This window comes from Fringilla coelebs (assembly GCF_963513975.1).
Source record: "Fringilla coelebs genome assembly, chromosome: 5".
Taxonomy (NCBI): domain Eukaryota; kingdom Metazoa; phylum Chordata; class Aves; order Passeriformes; family Fringillidae; genus Fringilla; species Fringilla coelebs.
The window spans coordinates 19797817-19819818 of NC_140033.1; the positions used below are offsets into that span (position 1 = coordinate 19797817).

General features: G+C 41.7%; 1 protein-coding gene across 1 annotated transcript; it reads left to right on the plus strand.

The window, feature by feature from the left end:
* Window positions 1-803: 803 nt before the first annotated feature.
* Window positions 804-21691, plus strand: PANX2 (pannexin 2; the record flags this gene model as incomplete). Its single annotated transcript, XM_084205525.1, has 3 exons — window positions 804-1029; window positions 17988-19439; window positions 21330-21691. The coding sequence occupies 3 exons, from the start codon at window positions 804-806 to the stop codon at window positions 21689-21691; spliced, it is 2040 nt and encodes a 679-aa protein (XP_084061651.1).
* Window positions 21692-22002: the final 311 nt, after the last annotated feature.

Here is a 22002-nt window from a genome sequence, read left to right on the forward strand (position 1 = left end):
GCCGCTCCCGGCCGCCCTGCTGCGGCCGCGCCCGGCTCCGCAGGCTCCAGCTGTTCGCTGGGATGCCTTAAAGAACCCCTGCGCTCCCGCAGTTCATTCCGGGCTGCTCTTGCCTCCTTCTCCCCACGGCTGCGAGCCCCTTCTTGAACTGCTCCGCACGCTATCGCTGCTCGGTACAGGCGGGCATTTCCATGCGAGCGCCAGCCGCCCGCTGCTGTAACGTGCATCAGCACATCAGCCACCTCCCGCTCCGAGCCCGGAGCGATTTCATTACTTGTCGTGGTGCAGGGACCATTTTTTCGGCAGGAAGGTCCAGTGTAAGTTTATTTTCGGCTTCCGCTTTTCTGTACCGGCCATCGGTTTTGTTCACCATCCCCCGGGATCCGAGGGAACCGAAGTTGCCAGGTAAATGCCCCCTTCCTTGTCTGCAGCACTTGGGGAGGCGGCTCCGGTCTGCCTGGTTGCATGGCTGCTGCGCCGCTGTTGTACAGCACGGGTTGCGAGGCAGAGGCAGCGCTTAGTGGCACAGCTGTCACCGGGCATCTCGTGTCGCCGCCCGCCTCTCGTGATATGGCTCCGCACGGCTGCGGGGAGCGGGAGGCTGCCGTGCGCCGCACAGCCGCTGCTGCTGCCGGTGCCGCCGGGGTCGCGGCGGGGCCGGGGGAGCGCACGGTGCCGCTGCGGCAGCGCGGCCCGGCCGCGGCCCCGCCGTCACCGCTGTCGGTGTTATCCCCGCAGGCCGGGCGGGCGCCGCCCGTCCCCGGGGAAGCCCGGCGGCGTGAGGCCGCCCGCCGCCGCTGCTTATGCAACACATCATCGATAACCACCCCGACATGGCCACGGCGCTGCTGGCGGGCGAGAAGCTGAAGGAGCTCATCCTGCCGGGGCAGCAGGATGACAAGGCGGGCGCGCTGGCGGCTCTGCTGCTCCAGCTGAAGCTGGAGCTGCCCTTCGACCGCGTGGTCACCATCGGGACCGTCCTCATCCCCATCCTCCTCGTCACCCTCGTCTTCACCAAGAACTTTGCCGGTAAGGGCGGCAGGACGGGCAGGGTCGTGTCCCAGTACGTGCTAAACGAGACCGCTGGTGCTGGGAGATGTCAGCCAGCCCTCGCCTTGGCGGGTGGGGACAGCGGCAGGGTGGCAGTGGCCGCTGCCTGAGAGCCGCTTGTGCTCTGGAGGCGGCCACTGTCCCTCGTGGTGGCGGGCAGGACAGTGGTGTTGCCTTGCTGGGCAGGGTCGTGGTGTCGCCGTCCAGGGCGGTCCCGAACGGGGACAGCTGCTGCCTCTTGCTTTGGCCGGCAGGCGAGTGGTGCTGGTGCTGCCCAGCAGCAGGTGGAGCTGGCGTGGGTGACAGAGCAGGTTAATGCTTGAGGTAGGTCCTGGACCGGTCCTGAGCTGGACCCTGGCTGATGTCAAGCATTGTCCTGATGTTACTTCTACAGCATGAGTGTTAACTGGCCTACCGGGGAGAGGCTGATGCTTTCATGGAGACTGATACTATATATGGAGCCCCATGCAGTGTGCTTTGCTGGATTGTGACAGTGGAAATCACTGGTGTCTGTTTCTGATGAGGGTCATCTTGCACAAACTGGTAACAGTTTAAAAAGCCTGGTTTGAATGCCCATCACCACCAGTCTCAGAAGGTCAAGTTTTGGTGAGCCTTGAAAATTACTGGTCCAGTAAACTGTTATGACACCTTTTGGGCCACTAGCACATGTGTAAACATTGTTTTGCTGTGTGGATTGTAGGCTTGATGAGTGTAGCTGCCAGTGCATGACTGCTTTTAATGTCCCTTGAAGGTTCATACTGAAAATCCATGGGAAATTATTAGTGCTTTAATATGCAGGACTGACCTGGCAGTCTGTAGCTTGTGAGGTTGGTGAGAATTGGCTGTACTTAACCAGTTTAAACATACCAGAATCAGGCTCTTGCTTTGCATGCTGCTTTGGGATTGACTTCCAGTCCTTAATACTTGTTTTCATTATGAGGTGAATTAAATCACCTAGAAGTATAACTGCTTACAGATGGAGTCTGGAGATTTTTCTTAATTATAGTTAAAACTTTTTCAATCTACCTCAGTTTTTTAAAAAATAGTTTTATAGCTCAAGATCTTCAGCCACAGTTAGTAAGACCCTCATCTTTTGGATGCTCTTCTGGAGGTATGTTGGAGAAACCATGTTTACAGGGTACATGAAAACTAGCTCTTCATAGCAACTGAAAGACTGGTTTCAAGGTCATCTGTGGCATGCAAAAGTTTTGTGATCGCGTCCTCTGCAGAGAACTAAGCTAATAAAAAGGCAGTCCTACAGCAGGTCACAAGAGTGCATGCTTACATATATGTTTTCATATTGTTTGAGATGCACAGATTTGAGCCCCAGAAGGCCTAAAGACACCCTTGGATAGAGGCAAGGTCATGCCCCCTTCATGTGTGTTCCTTGACCTAGGGCAAGATTGCTAGCAGAAGCCCCCACTGCTTGGTCAGTCAGCAGTAGCTTGCTCCATGTGAAGAAGTCATCTGAGGCCGCAGATCATAGAGAAGTATCAAGTCTGAGACTCAGATTTATACAGTGGATGTCCCTCTGCAAGGCTAAACTGTAGTCCACACACATACAGAAGAAAGAGTGCCTGTTGAATTTGCTCCATCTGCCTATACTTCTGCTGTTGAGTTTACTTTGTGCTGTGGAAGACTATTATCTAGGTTCACCATCTAGTTGTGTTCCAGATTTGTTTTTCAGAAGGACTAAAAGTAATGTCACTTATGTCTACTTATGGGCTGTGTATGCTGATTGGACCCAGTAAGATAGAGAGCAGTAGCCTATTGTGCTCTGCCAGGACAAAACTTACAAGGTAACACAGAAAACACCCTTACATCTCTTGCAAAGTGTGGGATAACTTTCTTCTCTCATATCATGTCATGTTTGTTCAGATGGTCTGCAGTTAGAAAAATACTATGGGAAAAGGAAAAAATTTTGCAAGAGAATGTAATAGAAAAGGTCTAAGGATCTAATAAAACTAGATACTTTTTTAAACTTAAGTCGAAGAGTTTCAGGTTAGTGAATTCAGTTCTGCTTCCACAGAGTTCAAGAGCAAAGCCTACATTAATTTTAATGTGATCTTAATCAGATGTTGTTCTTTTAATTAAATGGTATTTACTCAGACTTCTTTGCTAAGTCATGCATGTCCAGAGATTCTGACCCTGGTAATAACAATAGTTCAGCTGGATTCATGCTTACTACTAATTCTACAGTTTGTGTTGTTTCACCCATACTATCACCGATCTTGAAAAAAATCTAACTTTGTTTGCTTTGGACACTGCTCCTTCTTTGCAATTTAAATAGTAGCTATGCAAGTACAAACTTTGCTGATGAAATTGAGTAAGGTACCTACTGCCTTTTGGTTGTGAATATCATAATAGCTTCCCAAACTTTGCTTTGGGCCCTTGTGTGCTCATCTGATACTTGCCATTATTTCTCATTCTGTTAATGATGTCCAGTGCAAGCTATGTGAAGATACCATCATGCCACTAAACTGAAAACAACTCCCTTTTCTGGCTCTATACCATCTTACTTAATCAGTAGTGGTAAAGCTTTTGAAACAATGGTGTGTGCACTCAAGACACGAAAATGTAGTTGTCTAAAAGCAGTGGTTTCTCAAAACTTTCTTTGCTGAGGATTGGAAGAACCCTCATGATCATGGGTAGAGGAGATCAGAGCCTCTTATCTAGTTTATGTGTGTGCAAAGTGTAGCTGAAAGTCAAGACCAATTGTACAGTCTGTCCAACAAGTCTGGTGAGAATTGGTCCGGCGGGGTGGGTGTCCTGCCCTGGGGGTGTGCAGAAGGCACCCCATCATCCTGGGAAGCTGGGAGTCCCCAGGCAGCAGTAAGTCTGCTGGGGCCAGAGGCTGCAAGGAAGCATGAACGAAAGCAAGGTTCAGCCCGACATCAGAGGACAAAGAAATATCATGGTGTTTATTTAAAAGATTGTAATTGACAACCTTAAAAATCATTATGCCTGTAGTATAATATAATGTATTCTCTATTTTGCCTGTGGCTGCAGATGCTACCTAGTTAATTACGTTGTTTTAGTGCCATGGCAAAGTCATTGTTTAGGTAAACACATGTGCTCTTCATGTAAGTGATTTGTTTGCCCTTGAGTTGCAGTGTTCTGATCTTTACATTTCTTTTGAGAAATTTAATGACAAATTACTGTTCTGGTAGCATAAGAGGCAAGACCTAATTGTTTAGCAGATACTATGCCAATATTGTGAAAAAAAATCACAATTCATCTGAACTTAATGTGTTACAAAGGACTTTAAATTAGATATTGTGCTTTTCTTCTATTACATGTATCATAAAGTCATAGAATGGTCTGGGTCATAAGGTAATTTAAAGATTATATAGTCCAACTCCCTGCCATGGACATGGATGCCTTCCATTAGAGCAGGCTGCTCAAAGCCCTGTCCAGCCTGGCCTTTAACAGTTTCTTGAAGAGATGGGACATCCACAACTTCTCTGGACAATCTGTTCCAGTGCCTCACCATCCTCACAGTAAAGAACTTCTTCCTTGTGTTCAGTCCAAAGCTACCCTTTTCCAGTTTGAAACCATTGTTCTGAGATACAGGCCCTGCTAAAAGTCTGTCCCCATCATTCTCAAAAGTCTCCTTTAAGTACTGAAAGGCCTCAGTAAGGTCTTCCTGGAATCTTCTCTTTTCCAGGCTGGACAGCCCCAATTCTCTCAGCCCGCCATAGAAGTTCTCCATCCCTCTGATCGTTTTCATGGTCCCTCTGGTCTCACTCAGGCAGGTGTTTCCTGTGCAGGGGTTCCAGAGCTGGGTGCAGTCCTGCATCTGGAGTCTCATGAGAACAGAGTGGAGGGCTCTCAACCTGGATGCTTGGTGTCCTTAGTCTGGCTCCGGGTGGAAAGAGGGGTTGTCATCCTCCGTGTGCTTTTGCTATATAAATGAAACTGTAACATAGCTAAAATGTATTGGGACATAAGGTTTTGTTTCCATGCTTCACTACTAGATGGCAGTGCATTTGGGGTGAAATTGAGCTCTCTGCAGGAGGAAGGCAAAGGGCAGACACACTGCTAGGATGTGCTCCTGAAGGTTAAATGCAGGCTGCAAAGGAGTCAGTAAGAGCCTGACCATTGATTCAGTGGGGACAAGAGTTCACTCTGATGGCTGAAGTAAGATATGATTCTTGCACTGGCCCCCACTTCCTAAAGTTTTTTCAAAGATGGAAAGAAAGTCATGTGGCTAACCTCCTGCAGTGTCATTTCTGAGTCTCCTAATTCTCCTCTGTTTTTCAAGCAAACCAGTGTGATTCCAGAAAGGACACCCCTAGAAAGTTAATTAAAATAAATCTATGAGCCATATTTTTACTGAGTGTAAGATCATCATAAAGTCATCTAGGAGCAATATTCGGCTACCCAACACAAAGAAAGCCTACATGAGCACTCACAAAAGAAGAAAGAATATTATTTCCCATTCTATAACTCAACCATGAATGGACTTCATATAAAACTAGCATATCCTCTATTTAGAGGCCAATGTATGATGACCTGGAGGACAATAAAGAAAGTTTTTGAGGCATTTTTCTCTCACCTAGTGGATGGAATCTGTATTTAACTATGAGTTTTCTGGTTTCCTGGAGTCAGAGGGCTCTCAGAAGGCAGCATAGGCTAAAGGATATCTCTCCAATAGCAGTGTCCTTGTTGAGGTAACAGTGGGTGGTCCCCAAGGGAACTTTCGTTTGTTCTGCCTTTGTTTGAAAATCACTGCTTTAAAGAGATCAACTATTTTTTTAATTTAAATATGAGAGCAAATGTGTTTGAAATTCTTGTCAGAACAGTGACATAACCCCCATCACACTCTGTATAGTCTTAGGCATCTTCTGGAGCAGCCGTGCAGATGTGTATGCAATGCTTTGCAGAGACCCATGCTTGTATTTGACTCTCTGGAGGTTTGATTTCTCATACCAAGCTTTTTATTTCCTAGCAGTTAGTTATTCCTGTGCAAACTAGAAGTAAAATACAACCAGTATGAACAGAGAGTTCAGATTTGATAGTACTGCACTCTCCCAGTGTATGAATAGGTGACTATACCTGGTGCTTCCTGGTGGTAAAGCAAATTTCATGTCTATTAGTATAGGTTGTCATTTTTGTCTTTCTATTTTAGCTGCATTGAAGCCTCCTGGATTGTTGCCTTTCCTATGATAAAGGTTTGGGGATTCTTTTTATTGGAAGTGTTTCTTTGTTAACCTAAGTCAGCCTTTGGTTAATATTTAGTGAAAGAAATGGTAATACACCAAATTTAATTAAATTTTAAAGGGTAAGGATTTAAGGTACATAGTCTTAGTCCAGCTGTAGTCTGTGTTGGTTTTCAGAACTGGTTTTAAGTTATAAAGTTTCAGTATCTCTTGTCAAGGCATGGTCAGTCTGGAGTGATATGGATATAAATAAACAAGACCAGTCTGTCAGCCTTTCCATTTTCACTTCCTTTCCAAAATGAACAGAATGTGGAGTATTAGACTGCCAGTTTGAGGTGGGTCTGTTTGATGTTCCATATGTTTTTTATCCTTTACTCTCCCTGGTTTTGCCATGGCATCAGTACACACAAGTTGCAGCCACAGGTAGGATGCTGCCGGGTCAGCATGCGCTGTGTCCTCTCCTCCATGACTGGCAATGGTGCTGCAGCAGCAGGTGGCACAGCAGCCTTTGGTGTTGAGTGTCTCATGGCATTTGCTGAACCTCCAGGACACTGTTCTGTAGTCCAGTAGATTGAGAGACACTTGGCTTTCATGATGTGCTGCTTAGTTCTTTTGTATCACTTCATGTTTTTAGTGAGTGGTTTAAATACTCCAGTGTTGTACTGGGTTGAGACGCATCCCCATCAATAACATCTGTGGGAAGTTCTCTCTGTAAGGGACCAGAGAGTGGTGCATTCCAAAGGAGATTACATTGCTGGGTTTGTTGTGTTATCTTCACAATATTGAAATATTTTGGTTTCCAAACTGATGTTGTAATGGTATTGCTAAGTCATATCCCTCTTGTACAGTGCCTCACACTTTCTATTTACAGGGAATTATTCTTTCCATATTGCAGTCCTGTTTGCTTTTCCCACCCAAGCTGTTAAATGCCAGTACTTTATTAAAATAAAGCAAAGCATTCAGCCAGTTGATTTTTATACTTTAGTCAAAAGCCAAGCTTTGGCATTGGTTTTCATGCTAGGTTCTTAAAACAGTACCTACAAAATACAAAAGAGGTTGCTCAAAAATACTGTATTTCTGTGTGTGTTAGCAGTTGTATAGTTCAGCCCTCTACCATCCTTCTGCTAGAAAATTTTCATAAGAAAGCAATGGAAGGAAACAGTGTTTAATGACTGAAGTATCAGTTCAAGGTTTTATGTTATATTTTCTGATTTGTAATCATTTGCATAAACAATGCTTACATTATTGTGTAATACAGTATGTGCATGAGTTCAATGTCTTTTCCACTTTTCACCCTGCAGTATGTTTGAAATAGTATATGTCATATTTTTATATTATGAGATAGAGTTTTAGTTTGTATTTCTGGTCGCTTTTCTAATTTGTATTTGTTTTGAATTGTGTCAGGATAATTACATGTGCTTATTTAGGTGACTTACCTAATAGATGGCTTTTGATCTTATTTTCCATTTTTTTCTTTCCAACTGCACTTGAAGAAAGTGAAGATGGCATTTTCCTAAGTGACTTTGTTAGTGCTAAGAGTACAGAGCTGGATTGTTTAGTGTATGACAAACTGATGACACCACTGCAGAAATTGTTCTGAGGTGATATTAGCAGAGAAAAGAGAATTTAGGGAGCGTAACAGCACCACTTAAGTGCTTTCTTAGCCCATATTTTTGAAAAGGGCTGAAATGATGCAAGCACCCACAGGCTGGCTGCAGTTTGGCTGCTGGCTGTTTGCATTGCTGATGGAATTTTTCCCAAAGGATAAGGGCCCTTTACACACACACAAACTCGAGGTGTGCACAAGATACACTAGCTGGGACTCGTGAGTTTTGACCATTTAAAGATTTGCAGTTACAAATCTTCACAGGTGAAAAACAAATAGCATGGTATTCTTGAGGAAATGCATGAGCCATACACTCCACTGCAGTTCCTAGGGACTGCAGATATTTCTTATGTCATAAATTCCATTTCTCAGACTTCATCAACACACATACATCATCATTTTTTAATCATGTCTCTAATGACTTGTTTGCATTATTAACCCCTTCATTTTTTCAAGTGTCATAGGTGGGAAGAGGTCCAAAATACGGATGAATTTTAGCTTACTACATGCTTTCAGTTAACCAACAGATTTGAACAGATGGCCAAAAATATTTCTGTTCAAGAGCTACTTAATTTATTCACCTTTGACAAAAGGAAACCTTGTGAATGAATAAAGAGTAAGGTCAAGATTGTTTTTCAAACCTACCCTGAAGTACTTGAGGCTCTTTGTTGTCTCTAAACTAGATAGAAATCATGCATCCATGATGTAGAGAAAATTTCAGCCTGTGTGGTTTCTTACATCTATAGAAGTCTTCAGGAAGAATCTGCATCATCACTGAGCTCCTTGGGTCCTCCTGCAGTATTTTTAATACTGCAGTATTAAAATAAAATAAAATTTAAAAATACTGCAGTATTTAATACTGCAGGATTAAAAATAGCTGCGGTGGACACCCTCAGTATGCGTATATGTTTAATTACAAAAGCTGAATAATTTCACAGTAGACCAGCATAATTCTTGTAGATTCCTTCTTTTTCACATGATACAGGATTTATTCTAAGAAGAACATTGAAATCAGGACGCATATTTCCATCATTGGGGATTTTGTCCCAGGCATGTGTTATACTCTTGCATTTGAATGGGGAAGTGCAGCTGTTCACTATGATAGCAGGCATAGTTAGCGAGCTTTGGGGATTTGTTTGCTTTTCTTCAGTGGCACCAAGCCTATCATGCAGGCTCAAAGTTCATGGAGTAGTGCTGCAGCCCGGTGCTGAGATGTGCGGTGTGCTTTTTGCAGCTCAGAGCCCAGTGACTATTTCTGGAGTTTTAGTTTAATTTTATTTTTATGATAAAGTAATTATTTCACATTTTGAGGTTGAGGTACCTTATCTTCTGTGAGAGCCATGTTTTCCTCAAGAGGTCAGGAGACCTCCACACTGGAAGTGGCAGAGCCCTTGGGAGCCTCGGGTGGCAGATTGTTCTCTCTCTTCTGTGATGAATCAAAACAGTTCTGATGCTTCACAAAACACAATTTCTCTACACATGGAGGAACCAGTTTCCCAAAAGCAGTAGACCAGCCATCTCTGCCCTCTAAATACTATGTTATTAAAATAATGTTATTACCTGATGAGCTAACTGTTGGTCCTTTTCTTCTTTTTCAATATGAACTTTTCCGGGTGCTATGTTTATGCCAAGAGGTACTTAATACAAGCCATCTTTTTAATTTCTAGTCATTAAATAATAATAATGCAATAGACCAAACATACTGTTTCCTGTTGCTTCCTGTAGTTGTATTTTGTACTTGACCCTTGATTTAAGAAGCCACCATGGTTCATGTATCATCAGTTTCACTGGATTTTCATGATTCATTTCATTTCAGCATTTATTCTTGCAGTTTCCTTCAGGTGTTACTGCAGTCCACGTTATCATGCTGTCTGAGTGCATGTAGTTGCTTTGGGGTTCCATCTCTAGCAGGCAATTTTTGACCTCTGCAGAGCATTAAAATATTATTTTCACACCTTACTGCTTCTCCTATGCAGAAGATCTGTACATCACTGAAATTCCACTCACCTCCTCATGCAAGCACTAAATTTAGAAGTAAATGTTATTCAGATCTCTTTTGTAGGACTGACTGCATGGCTGAATTTTGTTAATTATATTTAGATTAATACATTCCTTTAAATTCAGATCTAACCTTCCCTCAAATCTTGGCACCAATAGTCAGTCACTATAAATAAGCTCTCTTTTCAGTGACTTTACCACCAGGCTGCATGGCCACTACATGGTAGAGGGCAGCTCATTATTGAGGACACATTCCTCTATAGGAGCAGCCTAAGGGATTTCATCCAAGTGTTTCTGCACCTTCCTCATAACTGTTGCTATTTCCAACACACCAGACAAGCAGGAGTAGGTGTCTGTTTTTCCTGACTAACCTGGGCAGGTGTACAAAGCCTGAAGCCTCAGATTTCCAGTAAGGGTGAGCACACCAGCTACTCTTAGAAGAGCCAGAGTCTATTACATACAGGGAATAGGGTTCTGTAAATTTATATGTACACTAGGAAAATGCAGTGTTAGTTCATTGATCCTACAGATCCAAAATAGATGCAGTTCAAGCAGCACTCCTGCAAGGCAAAAAGACCCAAACTGGAAATACAGGGAGATCTGCTGCTACCCTTGCACTTCAGTTACCCTTGTGGGTGAGCCATTGCCAATCAGTCTTTGAAATTGCTTATCTCCATCTCACTCTTTATGACTAATCCTTACAGAGTATAGGCCAATCAAACATAATAGCAGCAGTGGTTTCCTGTCTCATTTTTTTAGGGACTTTCTTTTCAAGATTTTTTTCTTAAACAGGACAAGTGGTTTCAGAGATTGGGCAAAAAAGGCTTTGCTGATCATGGAGAAATTTGTACCTTAGGAAGATTTCATGGGCATGGAACCTGTATTCAGACTGGAAAGACTATCCCCTAAGAAAGGTAAAGGTATTGCCTCTTTATTTCAGTAAAACTAGTAATTCTTCATAATTAGCTTGCTAAGTTAAGGCTTAGTTGGATGGATGTTTTCTCATTCATGTGAGTAAACTCACTGTATGACACACAAAATTAATTTCAGCAATCCATCCTTACCTTGTACTAATTTCTAGCCTTTAAATATCCTTTAAATAAAGTAGTTGAAATAAACTGGTTAAATTAAGTGAGTTTTTCCCTTTGCTCACAGTTAATTTGGGTATTAGCTAGCATTTGTTAAAATAATTCAAAAAACAGAAGCAGAATTTCATATTCCTTAGGGACTGTATGACTGGGATGGAAGACATGTATAATGTTTAGATAATAATTTACTTTCTTAGACTACATTTTCAACCTCAGTAACATAAATGTTCTTTATTCATTTTTTCCAGAGAGAAGAGGATCCAGGACATTTCTTTTCCATTTAAAAATTGCTGAAAAAGTACTAAATAAATTATTTCTGTTTCTAAAAATAAACAGTTTGCTACCTGCTTTCTTGTGCAATCCTTTTAGTACCCAAGATGAATGAGGCATGTATGCAGATTGCTTACATGTATGTGCCACAAAGCAGTATGATAAGGAATACTCATGTTAAATACTGGCATCTATTGCTGAATTCAGGGAGTTTCTAATTTATTTTGTCTATTAGAAATGTGGGTTCTGGGAAGTGATGGGCAGGGAGATTCAGAGATTCTACCTAAATGGTGAATTTCTCCTTGGAGAGGACTGCACAAGGAGTGCTTCAGAGATCTTGACTGGATTGCCAGCTTATCTTCAGAGGCAGGTTGGGCACAGGAGTGAGGATGCTGTGGAGCTCTCTTCAAGAGGGCAGAGTGCCAGTTTCTAGGAAGCACTGGGCTAGCATGAGTCTGCAGTGTTTAACTCAGTAACTATAGGTACCACTATACTTACTTGTCCAGGGGCTGGGAGGTGCAGCCCGTTCAGCAGCACCTAATCACCAGTTCTGCTGCCTACACCCGTGTGGGATAGTGTCAGTCATGCTGAATGTTAACTAGATCCTTGAAGAAGTCTTCACACAAGAGCTATACTTACCTTTGCCTTGAATTGAATTCTTGCCTTGCATGAATTTTTTTTTTTTTTTACATTTTTGTATTATATTTTCTCAAAGTGTTCCATTTTTTCTGTCTGCTGTTGGAAAATTTTACTGTTTCTTTTGCTTTACTCAATAACTGCATTGGAATGCTAAATAATGCATTTCAGTGGGAAGATTAATGAAGTGTGATTTCTTTTTCTAGAGTAAATTCTAAAAGCTGGACGTCACAGGAAGTATTTACAATTTTTTATCATGGTTTATATTTTGGCAAATATACTTTTTTCCACTGGGAATGCATTAGGTATAAAAAATCATTTTCCCTTTTATGTAGGAGCATATATTGTTTATTATTAATATTTTCTTTTTTACGTAATGCCTACCAAAGCACCCTAAATGTGTTGTCCACATTTATTTAAATAACTTTTGTTCATAATAATATTTTAGAAGCTTTGTAACTACAGCATCATTTCTTCAAAGACAGATGCATATGCCAGATTTTATGCACTGTTAGTAATCACATTGACTTAAGGGAAATGCCCAATGCCTGCAGTTGTTTAAGCATTTTCAGGAGCAGATCTGAATTTTACAGCATTGAATGCTAAGAGATTGTCACCTTTCTTTTTAAGTGGTGAGTGTGTTAGATGCAATTCACTCACTTCCCCAGAAAGACTTGTAAAATCCTAACTTTGAATAAACAATGGAGGGTGATGCATATCTACAGTTTCACCATATCTTCTTGACAGTGTCATTTTAGGCCACATTTCTTGCAAAGTGTTTCTTGTTATAGATGGGCAGATAAATGCACACGTATATGCACACACACACACACACAGCTCTGCCACAGCCTCCTTGGTGAGCTGTGCTTCTGGCACCTCTTCCCTCTGTTGAGATGCAATCCTGAGGCCTGAGCTCCAGCCACATGCATGTCTGTGTCAGCCTTCTAGCTGTATTTTACTGGATGTGTTCTTAATGCAACTGGCCATTGCATTCGTTTTTTGAAATGGCTGTTTCTCAAAAATGAAAGAAATGCTGCTGCATGGATCAGCCTTTCTTGCTGGACATGACCTAAAGAAGATGACAATTCACTTTGAGGACAATCAAGCGTTGTCCCTGCCTGAGCAGGATGCAGAGGCAGGTTGAGTAGCTTTTGAAGGTTTTCAGACTGACAAAGCCCTAATCAAGCTGGTCTGAAATCAATCCTGACTCTGCTTTGAGTGGGATGTGGGACTCAGCATTTCTGTGATTTTGCATTGGGGTATAATTTCAGGAAATGGTCTAGGAACAGCAGTCATCAGATTTTTCCTCTGGTAACTCCATTTCCACATCTGAGATTCATTTCTGTAGTGGGAAGTTTTACAAGGGTTCCAACCCCAAACCTCAGCATTCTGGCTCCTTTCCTGAGGAATCCAGAACCTGGAGTATTATAACTCCAGTTTAAAATTTAGCAGATTTATTTTTCTAACTTATTTTCATGCCCAGCACTTGCAGCCTGAAAAAATGGTGTTTAATTCAGGGCCTCTCAAAGAGGACAGCTGAATGTATATTAAAGTAAATGAGGTTGGGGAACCACGGAAAGGAGGTGGCTGACCTTGGATTGGGGGCAGTAGGAGTGGGGGTGTGTGCCTGCAGGAAGCCCACAAGCATTTCTGCCAGCCTGTTCTAAAAGCAGCAGATTTGACACCTCCTAGCTTCAGTACTCTGACTTTGCTCTTTTCCATACTGTCTGGATTCTTTCTGAAGAGTTTTTTTTGAGCACAACCCCTTCCATTATCCCTCTCTCTACCTTGAGTGTCTTCTGCAGCCATGCACTTCCATTCCCCTGAGGTACAACTTCTGTGCCACAGTACCTCCCTCAAGTCACTTCTCTCCCTTTCAGAAATGCTTAAAGTGAGATGTTGCAGAATAAAGCATGTGAAAAAACTTGTCTGCCAAGGGATTTTAATTTCTCAAGTGGCATAACACAATCAGTTGTATTACACAACTAAGTAATTCTGTGTTGTTTATTTCATCTTGATTGCATGTCTGAAAAATGCAGTCAGATCTCTCTCATACCTCATCCTAGAGGACAGTTCTGCAGATTCCTAGAAGCTACTTATGTGAATAGTGAGCAGGATAAAATGTATTTATGTACAATTGTTGAAAACATCTGACATATTGAAAAAAGGGAAATGAAGCTTCTTAGCGTGCATTTTTTAGGCTTAAGTTAGTCTGAAAAAAACATCACATATTACCATCAAAGCCTTTTTTTTTCCAATGTAGTAATTATTAGGAATATATCTTTCAAGGAGCAGAGAGACATGTCATTTTTATGGGTGTTAGACTAGACAACATTGAGAGGATGACCAATCCACTCAGCCATAATAATGCTCCCTAAGCTTTTAAAAAAATTTCTTTACAATACTTTACTTCATTGCTGTATGCAATTAAACTGTGGCATCTCAGGAAAAAGCTGTGTTTCATGGTGGCTGGAATGGCTGTATGAAAAAGGACCTTCATAAACTGCATAAGGATTTTCAGCATGAAATAAGAGTATCAGTAGAAACTTCTTATATTTATGAATATAAAGTTTAAAGCAAATGTATTTTGTATATGGCATGATGCAACATCAGGGCTATGATTTTAGCACCGTTGCAATCTTTTTTTAATGCATACTTACCTATCAGGAGAACATTGTAAAACAAAAAAAAAAAAATCTGCTGTGTCTTCTTCAAAGTGCATTAAGCAGAGGTCTCACAGCTAAGTGAGTTATATGTGTGAGAACAGCTTGTTCCTCTGCTGTCCTCATCAGATCTGCATGTTAATATCCAGCTATACATCATTGCCAACTTTCAACAGGATTAGTTATTGACATGGTGCTTTTCTCTTTCATTAACTAATGATGGATACAGGCTGCAGTAGAGAAGAAGCAGTCCCATCCCCTACTATACCTGGATCAAACACCTTCAGGGTGTTTGTTAAATGCCAGGTTAAATGGTGCCACTGTCTAAGAAGTAACATTCACAAAAACTAACTCAAAACTGGTGTGGATCCTGCTTGGCAGCCTTTTGTCAGTGCAGAGAGACAGGTTCTTTGTCCAGGTGACAGCTGAATGAGTCTTTTGCTTTGAATCACTTCAGAAGGGAATTCCTCTCTTCTCAGTTCTCTGGACCATTTTCTAGGGTAATTAGCTTCCAGGTTTGATGCAATGCTTTGTGAGTCAAGTGCTGTGATGAGAGGGTTAAGCTAAATATCCCTGTGGAATAACTGTACTAAAATTTATGACATTCTCTAACAGTAAATATAGCTCGAAGATAATGCTAAGAGAGGTTGTGGCAGCTCCATCCCTGGAAGTGTTCAAGGCAAGGCTGGATGGGGTTTTGAGTGGCCTGGTCTAGTGGAAGGTGTCCCTGCCCATGGCAGGGGAGCTGGGACTAGATATCTTTAGGATCCCTTCTAGCCAAAACCAATCTGTGATTCTATGATTCTATATTAGAAAATACTATTTGAATAAAATAGTCTTGGAACCCCACTGCTCTCAATTCAGTCAGTTATCAGAAGTCCCAGTGGCTCCACAGAGGATTTGTTTTTGTCTAAAGGGTCATGGGATTTACATGTTATACAGTGAAAATCATGCCAATTTTGCAAATATGCAAAGGAAATACTAGACTAGTAGCAACAAGGTACAAAACATTGAGTAAGAGTGGGACACCATTTTCAGCTGACCAAATAAATCAGAGATCTTTTACAACCTCACAGACAATTGGGTCAGATAAAAACAAGCTTAACAAAGGAAAAGAGAACAAATTCCTCTCAAGTGACATTTGCTTTTCCTACTGTTTGGGACAGCCTCATTTTGTAGCCTGTAATGCAGCTGGTCTGTCCAAACTCAAGTTCTGAAGCTCTTTAGACTTTTTTCACTAAAGCAGTGGCAATGGATGGAGTGCAGTTAGTCTCTCAGTGATCTGTCCAATGTAAATGTAAAATGTTAAGATATTTACATTTGTTTCTTTTTTTTCATTTATAAAGGAAAAAGATATTGCATTGTTGTTGTATATATATATACAACTTTGGCAAAAGTCACCCTAGCTTTTGGGTCTCAGTGAAGAGAACTGAAAGAACTAATCAGTTTATTTTATAGTAGTAACTGATGCAGGAATCAAAAATGAATCCTTATGGCTGATTTGTAGGAATACTTGCTGCTGTGTTCCCAAGTATTTGTGATGTTGAGACCTAGGAGAAATGAACTCATGTATGCCACAGAAAACTTGGTTTCATATTGGAAAGTTCTACTGGGCCTAGGGACACCCAATTTAAAAAATTTCTGCTTATGAGAAACATAGCATTCTGCTTTGCCTTTTTTTACCCTATGGGAACATTTTTACACAGGAATCTGTTTGGTCTCCTGGGGAATTCTACAGTAAGTCACTGATAGTAGGAGATTAAATTTTTTGTATGGGTAGGGTTGGGAGGCTGCATAATTATGAAATCAAGGGAGTCAATGAGCATTTTTCTTGTTGCAGATATCTGTAAGTACACAAAAATAGTCTAAATGGAAGTGCTTTTAAGCTATCCTCTGAGGCTGAAGTTAGATAATTTTAAAATAGTCTTCAAAAACGATATTAAAGTCTTTGCAGGGCATGCTCACTTTACATGCTGTGTTGAGTAGCAGCATTTATTCTGTCAGCTCTGTTTTAGTTGGTAGTACTGATTCTCTCTAGGTCACAGAAGAGGTTTGTACTTCCACACCAAAGAACTAACTTGTGCTTTGCTCACATGTGAAAAGTAAGTGGTCAAGTAGGAGTCATTTGTTAAGCCAGAAAGATTAGTGGGAGCTGCCTGTTGATTGAGTTTTAATATTCTATTTGTTGTTATCAATATGATTTTTTTAAAATTTTTATTATAAAGAGAACAGTGCCACCATGCTCTTCCAGGGAGCTGTTCTTGATCTGAATTGTAGACCACATTCAGAGCCAGAGCAGGCTTGGTGCTTTTGAGCGATTCTCAAGTCAAGAGAGCATGCCTCCTCCTATGGGTCTCATTCTGGGAAGTTTTTCAAAGGTGTACCAGAACACTGTAAAATATATTTTCTTTGTTCTACCTGCCAAAACATGAAAACATGGTCTTCCTCTTTAAAAGGATGTCTTCATAATGGTCATTGTTCTTTGGGAAATTAATGCTGCTTTAGCTTTCACAAGTTTTTCTCTCTTTCTTTCATGTATTGATAGAAAAAAATTATCATGTAAGAACATAATTTATCTACTGGGTCAGGACCTTTATGTCAACATTCTGATGATGATGGTAAAATACAAAAGTTTAGAAGGAGTGTTAAAATAGACAAGTATATGGTGTAATTTCCTTTGACAAACCCTTCCACCCTCCAGCAGAATATGACTGAAACATTTCCTGAGACAAAAATTGCATCAATGTGAATTTAATAATCCTTGCTATACTTTCTCTCCTATTACTTTGTCTTATTTCTTTCTTAATCCACAGTATTTGTTTCTTCCATAATACTGTCTGAGGGCGAGTTGCACATTTAATTACACATTGTGTAAAAATCCCAAAGTTACAGTTTCAAATGCAGAATTAACTTTTCATACTGATAAATAGTTAACACACCAGATTCTGTCCTGGTCAGTCACACTTTTATTCAAGAATATTAGCTGAGAGGGATACAGTTGACTTAATCCTTGTATGTCTCGAGTTTCATTTTTTCTATGATATCAAATGAGTTGACTTTGTTAATAATTATTAAAAACATTGCCTTAAGCTACATCTAACTTTTTTCTGTCTAGAAGAATGGTTAGCTGGGATGAACCTTAAATTTCATATAATTTTCAGCATTTGCTTGGAACGTCCTCAGCTACTGGCTTTGTAGTGAATATCAGGTCTTTTATCTTTACAGAGTTCACGTCACAGTTGCTTAGGATATTGTTTTCAGAGAGGTCATTAAACCAAAAATGTATTTCTTGCTGACATTTCTAACTCAGGCTTGTTTTAAAACTTTCAGGTAAATAGTTTTGCCGTAGGGTTTGTGAGGATGTGTGCAGTCTGAGCTGGCTAATAGATGTGGAGGGCTTAATGGTCATGAGAAGATACAGTAAAATAAAATTGATATAATTTGAAATGTTTATTTTCCAGAGCCCCTTTTGTAGGTTAAATGCACAGCAGTGACTTTTCTCTCTGTTATACAGAGGAGCCAATATACTGTTACACACCACACAACTTCACCCGCGATCAAGCCTTGTATGCCAGAGGATATTGTTGGACAGAATTAAAAGATGCCTTGCCAGGAGTTGATGCCAGCCACTGGCCCTCCTTGTTTGAGCATAAGTTCCTACCTTATGCACTGCTGGCTTTTGCTGGGATAATGTACATTCCAGCTCTGGGCTGGGAATTTCTGGCCTCCACCCGACTGACTTCGGAGCTTAATTTTTTGCTTCAGGAGATCGATAACTGCTACCACCGTGCAGCTGAAGGGCGGGCACCGAAAATAGAGAAACAGATTCAGTCCAAAGGCCCAGGGATAACCGAGAGAGAGAAAAGAGAAATCATTGAGAATGCAGAAAAGGAAAAAAGCCCTGAGCAGAACTTGTTTGAGAAATATCTGGAAAGAAGAGGACGAAGTAACTTTTTAGCTAAGCTTTATCTTGCAAGACATCTGTTCATCATCTTTTTAAGCATCATTCCAATCACATACTTATCCACCTACTATGCTACACAGAAGCAAAATGAATTTACGTGTGCACTAGGTGAGCCTCCAGACAAAACGAGCAGCTCCAAATTGCACATCAGAGTGAACTGTAAACTGCCATCCGTCCAGCTCCAGCGGATTATCGCTGGTGTAGATATCGTTCTCCTCTGCTTCATGAACTTGATAATCCTCATCAACTTGATTCACCTCTTCATATTTCGCAAGTCTAACTTCATATTTGATAAACTGAACAAAGTCGGAATAAAGACCAAGAAACAGTGGCAGAAGTCCCAGTTTTGTGATATTAATATTTTGGCCATGTTTTGTAATGAAAATAGGGACCACATAAAATCATTGAACCGTCTGGATTTTATTACAAATGAGAGTGATCTGATGTACGACAACGTGGTACGCCAGCTGCTCGCGGCACTGGCCCAGTCCAACCACGATGCCACTCCAACCATGCGGGATTCAGGGATCCAGACCATAGACCCAAGTGTTGATCCAGCAGACATTGATGCTAATGAACAGCTCATCATTAAGAGGCCAAGGAAGAAGATGAAATGGATCCCGACTACCAATCCCCTTCCCCAGCCATTCAAGGAGCAGTTAGCCATTATGAAGGTTGAGAACCATAAGCCTGATAAGCCGAAGCCTGTGCGGAGAAAAACAGCGACAGACAGCCTTATAGCTCCTTTGTTGGAGTCTGCTGCAAAGACCTCACAGCAATCCTCTGCTCACAAGAGCGAGCCAAACGCCATCCCAAGCACAAGCAGTGAAAAAAAGCACACACGGCACTTTTCCTTGGATGTTCATCCGTATATACTCAGTAGCAAAAAACCCAAGCCAGAGGTTCAAGCCATGCCCTCGATGCCTACATCAAAAAGCCAAGAGGGTGGATTCTTAAACCAGGAAGAGAATGTTGTAGTGCATGTCACCTCCTCTCTCAAAGGTACAGTATGCCATAATGCCCATACCACCTTCACAGGCCATAATTTACATAGCAATCTTAAGGAACTCAGAGTTTATTGAAACTGTTTGACCTACCTTGCTAGATTTGGGGATAGCTAGTAATCTCAAGGTTTGCAGGTCTCAGAAATAGAGGTTGTGTCTCATAAACAACTGTATGGAGGGTAAGGATAATTACAAGTAGAGCTGTACAAAACAGGCTTCAGGCTGTTGGTGTGGGTGATGTTTCAATTGTAAGCAGGTTTTCAGTTTTCACAACTACAAATGTGGTCATGCCTTGCCAAGGAAATGAGGAGCGTTTGGCTTCCATGATACCCTTCCTGCTACACCAGCACCTGGCACGTTTCAAACCTGCCTTATTTTCAAGTCATATGGAAACTGCCATGGTAGATGACCAGTACCCAGAGCAGTAATAGCCCCTTAGAGGTGTGTGGGACTACTAATGGCAGTTAAAGCTGCCTGTGGAAAAAAGATCTCTTAGACTACCAACTCTCAGGGGCTGTCATATGTTTGTCACCTAGGAAATCGAAACTCGGCTTGTTGACATTGTTCTTCATGCACACTTTAAATTGCCCTGTGTCTTATGTGGACCAGAGGATGGATGCTCTGAAGTGTGGGTGCTGGTCAGGGATTCAGGATTTCTGCCATTCCTTTCCCGTGTTGCCTCACAGGAGATGCTCTTTCTGTGCCTCGGTTCCCTGTGGGTCCTGTAAAGCCTGTTCCTTTCTTAACTCAAGGGAGTGTTTCACATAAATCAGTAATTGCTATGAGCTGGCATGATGAGGAAAGCCATTTGAACGTTAAGAAAAGTGATAGATCAGTAAATAAACTGATAGACAGATATCTTCTTGTTTATTTTTGTAAGCTACTGACATAAGAAAGAAGCACTATGCAGTTGAAGTTACAGAAAAATCTGTACGTACTTAAAGCAATGGCTCTCATCTCATTACAAGCTAAGACCTCCCTCTGGGCTTCGACAGACTGACCTCTACCGTCACCCCACTGCCCAGCAAAGAAGTGATTTGAGGTATAAAAGTTTCTGTCACTTCCAAATCCCTATGCTCCTTAGAGTCCTCCAACTCCCCAATGTGCATGTAAGCTATTCTACAGCATTCTTTATCCAGTCACCTGCTCTGATTTCAACTCCTCAAAACTGCTGGGGTTTTCTGGTTCAATTACATTAATCTAAATTAGTGCTTGAATATTTTAAGGGCAAAAAATAATTACTGGAGTTTTGGGGCTCTGTGACTCCCTATTCACATTAAAAATTTTCAACTTTGTTTTTGAGTTAGACGTACATTGCAGTCCATCAGGTAAGGCAGACTTATAAATTCTTGAGAGACTTCAGTTTATGACAAATTGCTGAGTTCTTTCTAAGACAAGTGGCTTACAATGTGTAACCACTGGTTTTTCCCATTGAAATTATCAATGTTTTTTGTATTCCATCCTGTAGATTTCAATAGTCATTGTATTTGTCAAAACATTAAATCATACTGTCTAAAAAACACTGGCCAGGCTAGGAGGGGAATAAATATACTTTTCAGTTGTTTGGGTTTTTTTTTTTTTCCCTTCATTTTACAAAAATACCATTCACATAAGGAAGCATGAGCATGCATAAAAAAGAGTGAGATTTAGAAACCCCACTTCTTGTTTGTCCTGTTTCCCTGAGCTTACAGCCCCGTTGTTTTCAAACAGTCCTATTTGGATTTCTGAAAGGGTCCCAAGAAAATTCCTTTTGGGATCCTCTTCTGGTCCCTCTGAAATCAGTGGCGAGACTGCCAATGACTTTTATTGGTTCGGGACACTCCTCGCTGATGGACTGGAATGGTGAGAGACTACCTGTCCTTTATCTGCCTGTTTTGTTCTCTTGTAGACACCCCTCATCCTGCAAAAGAGATCCTGTACTCATCCGAGACATGCAGAACTGTGCCTGCTGCTGCGGCTTTTGTCACGTGTAACCACAACCACATAGCCACCACTGCTGCTGCCACCAGTATGGCTCTGAACCAGGTCAAGCCAGAGCCCACGCCTGCTCTGAGCTGCAACCCAGCCCACCCTTTGCTGCACATCAACACGCTGTACGAGGACCACGAGGAGGAGGTGTCCGGCATGATGGACAATGGGATTCACTCGCCGGCGGAACCCGGGGAGATGCTCTCCCTCCCCACGCCCAAGCAGATCAGGCTGGCGACGTTTGACGAGCCCCTGGCCATGGTGAGCTCGGTGGAGTACTGAGGGCCCGGCCCAGGAGCACGGCGGGCTGGCCACGGTCCCTCCCCCAGCAATGCAACTCACTGCATGAGCATGGAGAGTTTTCTCACGGACTATCGCTTCTGGTAATAACACCAAACGGGTTTTCAGGATCACATCATAAGCACTGTCAGTCATTTGCAAAATAGAGTCAAGAAAATCTGGTGGAAATAGACCTTTAACACTAAGACAACCATTAGCTCTAACTCTAAACTATAGCTTCCTGATTGAAATGGGAATTAGCACAATTTATGAACGTTAAGAGTCTAATGGCATGCCACAGCAATTTTAGTGAG